This window comes from Diplotaxodon limnothrissa, linkage group LG7 (genome assembly GCF_057381915.1).
Source record: "Diplotaxodon limnothrissa isolate DT_005_m linkage group LG7, D_limnothrissa_male_GT1.1, whole genome shotgun sequence".
Lineage (NCBI taxonomy): Eukaryota > Metazoa > Chordata > Actinopteri > Cichliformes > Cichlidae > Diplotaxodon > Diplotaxodon limnothrissa.
The window spans coordinates 35,511,505-35,522,853 of record NC_140602.1 but is presented as its reverse complement, the minus strand read 5'-3'; the positions used below and the strand labels follow the sequence as shown (position 1 = coordinate 35,522,853).

Genomic DNA, 11,349 nt, shown 5'->3' with positions numbered 1-11,349 from the left:
CCTTGTAAATGGTAAATGGTAAATGGACTAGTTCTTATATAGCGTGTGTGTGTGTCATGATCCGTGGGAGCAGCTGAGGGGTTTTCATTTGTCAGGATGGGTCCCTGGTTACTGGCCCGGGCGGAGTCTCTGCATCACACCTGAGCTCCATCTGCTGTCAATTACAGGAGGACTACTTAAGCCAGCACTGCCTGCTACTCGTCCCCAGTTCATTCTGCCACTCACAGTGGTAGCTGGGCCACATCTGCACGCCACTCTTAGCGCTCCCGCTTTTCGTGCTTAACTCTGTTTCCTTGTGTACATATCTCCACACTATCCCGTCTTAGACGCATCGCCTGTGATAACTCTCTCTCTCCAGCGCTGGCTCCTTTGTTATACCTCTGTGATCTGCTCCTACTAGGAAAACCATCATCCTGTTGCTTCACCTGCTTGTCCTCCTGCCTGCTCCGACGCTCTTGGCAAGCCATTCTTCCCCTCTTGCACTGCAGATTTCCTCTCTCTGGATTCTTCCACAGAAACCCTCCCCAAAGCTCTTCAGTCTGGACCTGCACGTAAGCCAACAGCACCTCCATAATATTCACTCTGGTCATCTGCTCCCTTACCTGCCAGTAATCGCTTTTCCCTCTGTTGCAGCACACCTGCGGTTCGAATCGTGACCTCAGCGGACAGCCTTCCCCGTGGCCGTCCCCATTTCCACCGGCTCTTGTTTGCCTTCGTTTTGATCTCCTTCATTCTGTAAATAAAGTTTTGTCAATAGTTCTCAGTAAGTTAATTGAGTCTTCTTTTGGGTCCAGCCTCGTGAAAACCTCGGTTCATGACACTGTGGCCCTGTCCTGGTGTTTTGTATGCTGTGCAACCTGGGTGCCCTGGCTTTCTTTTTTGTTTTCTTCCAACATTCCCAGTTGGGATTTTGGACGACTGCATGGGAACATGTTTGTGGTGGGCAAAAATCCTTCTCCATCCAAATGGAAATGTGCACACGGACGGACACATCTGCTGGAACATAAATCCCGCTAGTCTGTCAAACTCATGGATGAGTCCAACAACAGCAACCCGATGAGCCTCCTGATGGGGAAAGATGAGGCAGGGAGGCTCTGTACTAACTGGTTAGCTTTCAGAATAAAAGTGTTGGAACTGGGCTGATCGTAAACTGATCCCAGAAAAAAAAATAAATCACAATATACTTAATGAGCATATTTAGCCTAAATAAATATTAGGCTAAAGTGATTCAGGGGTGTCCAGCTCAGGTACACAGAGCAGAGCAGAGACTGATTTAATTTATGTTCATGACTTCCGGTCATGTTCACTGCTGCAGTCATGAATTATATAAATGTGTTAACCATTTAGGTTGATTGCACAGCAGACTGACAGATGCAAAGTTCCCGACTTACTTAAAAGTGATCCATGTTCTATTTCAACTTTGTGTGTTTCTATTTGGTTTTTCAGTGTGTAGCGCTTTGCTCTCTGTATAATAGTCAATCTCGCCTTCTGAGGAAAAATGCCTCCCACCGCTGAACTGGAGCCACTCAGCTGATGATAATTAACCACACAAATGCCAAATGCAGTCCGTGCAGGTTTTCATGAAATCGGAGTTGCCTGAAAAAGCCACAAAACTGGCATTTATTGAAGTACTTTCGTGTTAAGCAAAACCGTTCTATTTTTAAGTAATTTCAGTTGGAACATATTAGCTAAAAGAAGAAAAGTAGGTGCTCGTTTGATGACATGTTGCTAGCGATCAGCAAGTATTATTACTGTTATCCAGGCAGATGTGTGGTTTGGGTGGTTAGTGTGACATGATGCAACATTCACATGATCCAGTGTAATCTACAGTTGTTTACTGGAGAGAGGAGGTACAGTGTTATCCTGGGAATGTCTGACCTAAAGCAAAATTCATGACTCAAAACACACACACACACACACACATGCAGAGCTTTTGTTATTTATTCCAGGCCCTGCTTTTATATTTCCAAATTTATGATGCGTCAGTTCACATGGCCCAGAGCAAACCTGTGTCCTTTCTCGTTCACTTTACATGTATGCATGCAGTCACTCTGACTAAATGTGCATTATAGTCAGTGCAGACAAACCATCTGAGCAAATGATGGTGAGAGTATTTGGTTGTGTAATGTGAACACAAGGGAGCAGGATTAACGTTATATCTCCATCCAGCAGCTAGTGTTTCCTTTCTCCAACTTAGCAGTTGCAGAGATTTAATTGCTTATAAAACCTCAAATTTGATCATCTTAAATTATTTTTTTATGATTTTTTTGGTTCTTTTTGGCTACCCACTGTACGGTAATTAAATGGATAACTGCCTAAACAGTAACACGAGCAACATTTGTTTGCCTTGGCCACAATCTTTCCTTGAACTTAACCAAGTAGTGCTACTTGTCTTGGCTTGAAAGAATGTACCACTGGGGCATCTTAGTGGCATTGAGAGGACACAAATGCTGGATGCCAGAAGAAAAAAGAGTGTTTTTACTGTGGCTGATACAAAATAGCAAACATTAAAGGCCAGAAGGTGAAAAAAAAACAGAGGTCCAGGAACATAAGAGCCAGGGAATAAATTAAAACAACAATAAAAAATGAACAAACAGGATTGCACAACAGGGAACATTACCAGTCGCACCAATAAAGCGCTAACAGAAGAAAAGAATCCATACACTTTATCAGATACACCTGTTCAACAGTTTTTAATGGAAATTTGAGCCAGTCACCAAATCTCTATGCAATAAATCTTTGGGACGTGCTGGAGTGGGAGATTCACATCATGGAGCAGCTGGAAACAAATCTGTGGCAACTGTGTGATGGTATCATGTCAATATGGACCAAAATCTTTGAGGAATATGTCCAGCACCTTGCTGAATTATGTCATGAAGAATTAAGACAGTTCTTAAGGCAAAAGGGGTCCAACTTGTTACTAAGGTTTATCTAATGAGGTGGGAATTGATTTGGAAATGAGACTCAAAAAATAACAAAAAATAAAAGATAAATAACACAAAAGGCATGACTTTAAACGTAATAACAGAGAGAGAATGAGCATGCAGGGACGACACAGACAGGGAGACACTGGGGGGAACTGTAATGATAAAACCAAAACAAAAGAATGATCATATAAAACAGGAATAAAAGGCTCAAAAATAATAAACACAAATCCAAAACTCAACATGAGAACCCCAGGATCAGGGCACTATATTCCTCAAACACCAAAAATCTTTGTTATACATACATACAATACACTGTTTTTCCAGAAGATGAATTAGATAAGTGTTTTCTAACACTTCTGTAGCCACTACATGATAAATCCACAATGTGTCTGCAGTTAAGGTGAGCATGCATAAATTGGAAACTATTCTGAGTATGTTAAAGGTGAGATTATACGACTTTTATTATTAAATACTCCTCTTACTGACAGGTTGACCTTGTGGATTTGAAGTGTTAGCAGAAAAGTATTATCTTTAGGGATAACACAGCTATTATGTTCTGTATTCCTAAAACACCTCTGTCTTACAGATCCATGTGGTTTTCATTTAAAAATAGTGATAGGCCCATTTGTACCGTTAAAGCCAACGGCATAGGAAGAGCTCCACCCATCCCATCAGTTAAATATATGAATAGCAGTCATCTAGGAATGTAAGATAAGGTAAACTGTCTGTCTCCAGTAAACCTCTAAGGCCGTTCACATGGCAATAAAAACAGGGTGTAGATAATTCTCAGATGTCAGACTTTTTCAAAACCACAGGCATGGTTTTCAGTAAGAAATGGCTCACAGCACTTCCCATCTGAATCGCCCCGCTGCCCATTACCAATACTAAAATAAGCGTACTTTTAAAAAAAAGACATGAAAGTATGTGTCTAGCCAACTGATGTCAGTAAAATATCAAATGTGTTCTGGTAAAGGCTAGAGTTGAACAGTTCGCTAACCAGTCCTGTGTCTGGAAGACATCTTTTGATTATTTAAAAGCAGACATCCTTTTTCTACCTGTAATTAGATGTCAGTCAGAATCGTACCTATAGTACAGTGCCAGGAAACTGGTAGCTTAAAAATCTATCTCCCATCTCCATCTGAATACAAGATTATTTGATCCGCACCAAATGCTCTTTGGATTTTAAAGCCAAGGAGTCATTTAAACTTTTAGTTTTATTCAGTTTTTTCCATTTTTTTTCTTTATTGTTCTTCAGTTATTTTCTAATCGCAATCATATATCGTTAACATGACTTTCGATGCTGTCCCGACATAACAAATCCTCGAATTTCACCAATTTTTGATAGAAAAACCAAATATATACATAAACAGCATTTGCTCTGAGGACCTTAGCTTAATTGTACAACTGTAGATGACACAACAAATTAAAACTTTGTTAATTTCTCACCAGGTTTGATCTCACTCAAATGCCACCAGCATAAATTACATTAATTAATTTCACATCTTATGCAGGTTCAGGTGCACAGCCTTCCTGCAGCACCCATCTGGAAACCATAATTAGGCTGGGTTATAATCACATGGCAATTGAGCTTCCACCTCTGGGCCTTTGGAGCAGATGTCTTGTATATTCTCCAAAAAAACTAACTTTTTTTCTTCTTTCGCCAACAAAGAGCTGCTGCCACGAAGACACAAACACTTCAGAATCATTCGGTTGTCTTATCTGCACTAATCCAAGGTTAAATCTCTTATTGAACAGCACTGTGACAATGCCATGAGAGAACATCAAGTATCTGAGAGCACAGGAGCTTAACGGGTGGGTAATCCATCCTTGTTGTTTTAAAGGGCAGTAATTTTGGATTAGTTTTTCTTATGTGTCACCTGTTCAAAGAATTCCTGCTGTTTCATTGTTACGTGTCTAATATACACCACTACATTGGAGATTTTAATTAATTTTTTAATGAAAAAACATACTCCAACACTGCAAGAGTTCCACACAACTGTCTTTTAATGCTTGTGACTGATTTCCGGAATCCAACAGGAGAAGTTGTGATGGCAAACTATGCAACGTGGCCAATTCAGTGTGTCCAAAATGGTATAAAAGCCCAGTGGTATGATTTGCAAGCCAGACAGCAAGGCAAGGCTTCAGGAAAGACACTCATCCACCCGAGCCAACACCGTACACCTTTTGGAAGATCTTCACCATGAGGCAGTCGCGCCTGTCCATCATCTTTGCTGTAGCGCTCTTTTTCAAGTGCTACGCTCTGACAGTGGCATTACCCACGGCCAAGGCTGAAGACGGTTCCTTGGAGCAGGATGCTTTTACCTCCCTGCTGAACGATGAGGCCACGGAAAACAGCCTAGGCGATGCAGAGCTGTCCTCCATGACCAAATCCAGAGCTCCGAAGGTAATCGTCATCGCCGCTGATGCAAACCTGTGGAGGGACCTGCGGGTGCTGCACAACGGGCTACCCCTCTACAAGCGGAGAGTCGACGAAAACAACCAGGTCGTCGAGCACAAAGATGTTGGACAGGACCTGACCATCCCCATCCACAGGAGGGACACCATGAGGTGCATGGTGGGACGAGTGTATCGGCCATGCTGGGAGGTGTAGGACAGTTTGCTCTTCTCCTCAAGGAGGCCAAACAGAGGATAGCTGTCAAGTGACCTCACACTCAGTTGCAAACTAATCCAAAAATGTGTGTATCTATAGAAAAATCACTGGAGAACTGAAAATAAAAATGATTTAATTCTACTTTATGTCTTTTATATGTTTTTTAACTGTTTAAACTGAGATGGTGAAGGTTAAAGTTTTTTGTTCAGATTTATTCATATCTGTCAGACTTTTCAATTTTCAATAACCACTGACTGACTGTCTTTTCTCTATGTCTAGTCTTGTTTGAAAAAATGTTGTATAATGTGAGAGGTGTAACCTCACAATCAGATTCCAGCAAGAAGAAATTTGTCTTTAAAAAAATAGTTTTCTTTTATCCAGGAGAACAAACTTAAAGCAGTCTCAAACTTTGGATGCAAGACTGGATTGTGTCACAAGGTTATAATGCGTCAAGGATAGAGAGGCGATAACTGCAACAGTCCACAGCTGTTAAGCTCATCGTGCAACAAATGAGACTGAATATACAGGCAGATAAACATAAATTCTGTGTATGTAGATGGATATTCAGCTAGGTAAATGTCATCACCAGTTCACAAAAGAGTCATCTCAATTGTAGGATCTTTACCTTCATATTATAAGGTAAAGGCCTTACAATACCAGAAGAAGAAGCCCAGTGATTTAGCCCAATGAGTAAGCAGTTGGTCACAGTGAGGAGGAAGAACTCCCTTTAAGTGGGAGCAGAGCCAGACTCAGAGAGGGGCAGCCATCTGCTATGACCGGTTGATGGTTGCAGTCAAGTTTATCATTGGGACTTTCCAGTGTTTGTAATAAGCTAAATTCATTGCCTGCAAGTTTGCCAAAATGTTACATCTTCAAAGCACCGTGTCAGAAACATTCTCACCTCTGGAAATCCTCTCTTTGGCTTTGGCAAAGGCTTCATTGTGAGAAGGGATACACGCCATCTTCTGACTTGATATAAATCTTGGACATTCTCACATGGGCTCCGTTTGGCATCAGGAGGACTTAGAAAGCAGCTTCAAGTATTATTTAATCAGGCTGACCACATAAAAAACAACAAACTGAATGTGGGTGCTGAGATTTAGTCTGAAATATGTGATATATGTAACTTAAAAGTTAAATACACTCAAACTCAGCATCCAGGGTTTTAACCGGAGCAGCACTATTTGGCTAAAGTATTATAGACAAATACAGAGCCACTATTTGGCTCCTTTCCTGTTAATAGGTGGCTCTTCCACTCCACTGTCACCAAGTGAAAATGAAGTTCAGTCAAACATGAAGTAAAACACCGGGTCCCACTGAGTGTGAAAATTGGTAACACACCAAGTGAAAAGGTGTAACCTTCTTTTCTTCAAAGGTCTTTCCTGGAATTCAAGTAACTAAGGAGTTGCAGTAAAACATCTGCAATGGGAGGAAATCCTTTGTTAATTCCAGTGACTTGCTTGGTCAAGTCACAAATCCCTAGGCAATTCCCCTTCCTTATAAAATTACATGCAGATTTTCAGAGAAGAGCTTGTTGCCTCACGTCCTGGATACTAGTAAATGACTGCAGCCTTACGTGGGTTATTGGCTGGCTGGCTGCAGAATCAATGTATGCTCTTGGGTATAGGAGCTCATCTTCCACAAGAGGTAAGGTGTGCACCATAATAATGCCAGAGCATTGCAGGTACATGCTGCACATCTGCCCTCAACTAACAAATTGCAAAATGTTGGAGTCAGGATTCCCAATTTTTCAATGCAGATGGTTTGGGTGATTATACAGCAGTTGCGGTCCATGTTTGAGAAAATACTAAAGAGGAAGATTCGATCACAGGAAAAACAGCATGAGACAATAAACAGATTAAACCTTATGGGTCAGCAGCAAGTCCTGTTGTTGTGAAACAGTTCTGCAACAGCAAACATGGGTTATTTGACCTACAATTTTCAAGAATGTGCTGTCATCAGTACGTAATTATTTAAATGACTGGAGTGTCTAGACTAGAAATCCCAAGTGTATATATTTTTGAGTCAGTCAGCAGCAATAAAGTCCGTTCAAACTGAATCATGCTGAAAATCTGTGGAAGGAATAATTTGTTAATTGGGAACAAAAATAAAACAATAAAAAATCCAGAAGAAATGGTTTAACATACAAAGGAGATAGTAAAATATTACCTAATTATTATTAAATATTGACTTTGGGGGTTGATAATGTTACTCAAGGGTCACAGTGGAGAAAACTTAAATTGACTTTTGGAATGTATTCAACAATCATTAAAAAAGCCCCTCTAATATGCAACTTTAAATCTTTGCCAGAACTTCAGTTTATTTAGTTTAATGACATTAACTTGTCTGACTTGGCTGACACTTGTCTAAGACCAGGCTGTGTCAATCTGGGAAACACTGGTTCCCTAAATGGGAAAAGGAGTATCCCTTGACCAGTTCAGAGTAGTTATTGGAAGTTAATTGCTGTTGCTGGGAAAATGATACATACACTACACTAACAAAGGCATCTTTTCTTTTAGTGCTTAAGTTTGAACACAAAGTGACAACACATAGCAAGTTTCAAAACCAGGTGGAAATGGAGGCTAGAATTTTACAAGCCACCTGCTCATAACTGTCTTTTTTACCTGTTAAAGATCAGGCTCTGGCTGCTGGGAAACAACATGAATTAAAACTATTTCATGTTGGCAATCACTTGGAGGTTTTTCAATATAGCACCTACTTTGTAAACAATTTCAGCCAAGGAGAACCAGAAACCTTGAGAAACCACTGACAAACATGTGGGGATATACATATTTTCACCTAATCGTAGTCGTTGTCAGGGAGTCACCAACTGCTTGTTTGACCTCAAGGTGATTTTCGGTGGTGCGTATCGTCAGCCCATTATCACTCCCGAGGCGTAATATAGTGACAATTTTGTCAAGTCCCGAGGCGTCCCGAGGAACGTGAAAGGTGACCTCCCGTGTTGCTACGCGCCGGGTTGTGGATGAAATCCAGTAGAATGACGCCACCACGGTGATGCACATCCCAGCCATGTATTCCAGCCCTGACCCTAACCGTATCCATAACCCTGTCCATAACTTTATCCCTAACCTTGACCAGGACTTTAATGACATTAGATAGTGTTTTCCAAAGCGATTTAAGTAAAACGAACATACATGTGTAGATTCAATCCAAACGGTTCTCATGTTTCCTCATTTTTCCGATCTCCTAATCTAGGACCATGTTGGGTGCACTGAAGCGTAATATACTGACGATTTGTCACCTAGTGTAAAATGTTATGCTTTGGAAGTGAGAGCGTGTTGGTATTGTCCATATTTGCCAATCTACAGTTTTGCACAGCTGTTTAATGTCACCAGGGTCAGTGCCACAAATAACTCATCTGTGTGCCACTCTTGTTTGTGCTGTTGTTTGTGCTGTTGGATTTTTCTGGAGGACTGTAGAATGCAACCAATAGGTTAGAGAGCAGAATTCATAGTTCCATCAATTACAGTAAGTTGTCCAAGTCCTAAACTGGCAAAACAGCCAGACCATAACAGTACCACCGCCATGTTTGACTATTACTATGATATACTTTTTATGAAATACCCTGTTAGTGTTATGTCAGATGTAACAGGGCTCGAACCTTGTTAAAAGTTCAGCTTTTGTCTCGTCAGTCCACAGAATGTTTTCCCAAAAGTTCATCAAGATGTTTACTGGCAAATGAGAGACCTCCTTTTGTGTTCTTTTTGGTTATTTCCAAAAATAAAAAGTGGTTAATCACAGTTATTTCATGAATTAATGGGTCATACGGGGTTACATAGGTAGATCACAGAGGGGTTGGATGGCTTTTCCCCCTTATTAAATGAGATAATCTATTACAACCTGCATTTTGTATTTAGTCAGGTTATCTTTGACTAATATTAAATCATTAAATGATCTGAAACGTTAAGTGTGAACAATATGCAGAAAAATTAGAAATCAGAAAGGGGTCTTTAGGAACTGTAAGCATCCATCCATCCATCTTCATCCGCTTTATCCGAGGCCGGGTCGCGGGGGCAGCAGCCTAAGCAAAGAGGCCCAGACCTCCCTCTCCCCAGCCACCTCCTCCAGCTTATCCGGGGGAATACCAAGGCGTTCCCAGGCCAGCCGAGAGATATAATCTCTCCAGCGTGTCCTGGGTCTGCCCCGGGGCCTCCTCCTGGTGGGACATGCCTGGAACACCTCACCCAGGAGGCGCCCAGGAGGCATCCTTGTCAGATGCCCGAACCACCTCAGCTGGCTCCTTTCGATGTGGAGCAGCAGCTGCTCTACTCTGAGCCCCTCCCGGATGGCTGAACTTCTCACCCTATCTCTAAGGGAGAGGCCAGCCACCCTTCGGAGGAAGCTCATTTCTGCCGCTTGTATCCGCGATCTCGTTCTTTCGGTCACTACCCACAGCTCGTGGCCATAGGTGAGGGTAGGGACGTAGATCGACCGGTAAATTGAGAGCTTCGCTTTTACACTCAGCTCCCTCTTCACCACGACGGACCGGTGCAGCGTCCGCATTATTGCAGCTGCAGCCCCAATCCGTCTGTCGATCTCCGGCTCCCTTCTCCCATCACTCGCGAACAAGACCCCGAGATACTTGAACTCCTCCACTTGGACTGTAAGCAATGTAACCAAATCCATCATTAGACCACACAGGGTTAACCATAACTTGCTTAAAACATTGTCAGTGGAGAACATTAACATGTTTGTGTGGGAGATCATGCATGTTCACAGTGTGAATTATTTCAAAATGCAAGTGTCATTTAAGTGGAAACTTGTGAGTCAGACTTGCAGCACTCTGAAAAGAAATTTTTGCTGGTTGATTGTTGTGGGTCACAAACGCAGAACATTCCTCACAAAATAGAGAGTGAGTCAGCAGAAAGAAGGATGTGTTTCTGGGAATATCTGCACCTTAACGGTATTTGGGAATAAGCTTCTGGTTGGAAAAACAATTAAGCTGAAGGCATAAGCAGAAATGTAGCATGTGAGAAATGCAATGCTAGCTCTGACGAAGTGACTGGCTACAAATTAGAAAACTGTGGTACATTAGAAACTATAATAAGCTATTCAGGGCACAGTTTGAAATATTAAAGGGGTAAAACCTTCCATATCTGGTCACTGACTACACTTTTGTAATGATTTTTAGATTATTTGAGGAGTTCTCGACATAAAGATTGCCACAGTAGGAGAAGTTTAGCAGGCTGTACTAAATAAACTATTTCCTGTAGCTTTAAATACCGACCACAGTGTGCATCCATAAAATATATGACATAATACTTCAAGTCCTTGGCTTTAAATGTACAAAAGTCATGCCCTTTGAAATTATGAGAAATTACAAGGGTAGACTTTTGGCATTTTCATACCCCTTAAGAGTACGTAATGCAGATAAATGTTTTATGGGAAGGTGTTTTGTTTTACACATGACTGTGGGGAGAAACATCTGGAAACTGTTATACAAAAGCCTGAGCAGTTTTTTAAAACAGTAGTTGGTCATAAATTTTTTAATTCCACCTACTGTGTGTGTGTGTGTGTGTGTGTGTGTGTGTGTGTGTGTGTGTGTGTGTGTGTGTGTGTGTGTGTGTGTGGTGGTAGTGGGGGGGGATCAAACAGAATAATCCACTAAGATCTACTCAGGTGCTCTCAAGCCATCTGAAAGACTCAGTCTCTCCAGCGTCTCCTGGGTCTGCTCTCGGGCCTCTTCATTCATTCATTGCTGGTGCCAGACAGATGAGGGGTACCCTGTGGCCGTAAAAGGATACAAATGGCGAACAACAATACTCAGGTAGGCTGTGGTGTGTAAATGTA

At 41.6% G+C, this 11,349-nt stretch overlaps 1 protein-coding gene across 1 annotated transcript; it reads left to right on the top strand.

The window, feature by feature from the left end:
* The first annotated feature begins 5,127 nt into the window (after positions 1 to 5,127).
* Positions 5,128 to 5,538, top strand: pmchl (pro-melanin-concentrating hormone, like). Its single transcript, XM_085357998.1, has one exon. It carries the CDS (start codon positions 5,128 to 5,130, stop codon positions 5,536 to 5,538), a length of 411 nt encoding a protein of 136 aa, XP_085214124.1.
* The last annotated feature ends 5,811 nt before the right edge of the window (positions 5,539 to 11,349 follow it).

Coding starts and splice junctions, on each gene's coding strand:
- pmchl (XM_085357998.1), top strand. CDS start 5,128: ATGAGGCAGTCGCGCCTGTCCATCATCTTTGCTGTAGCGCTCTTTTTC.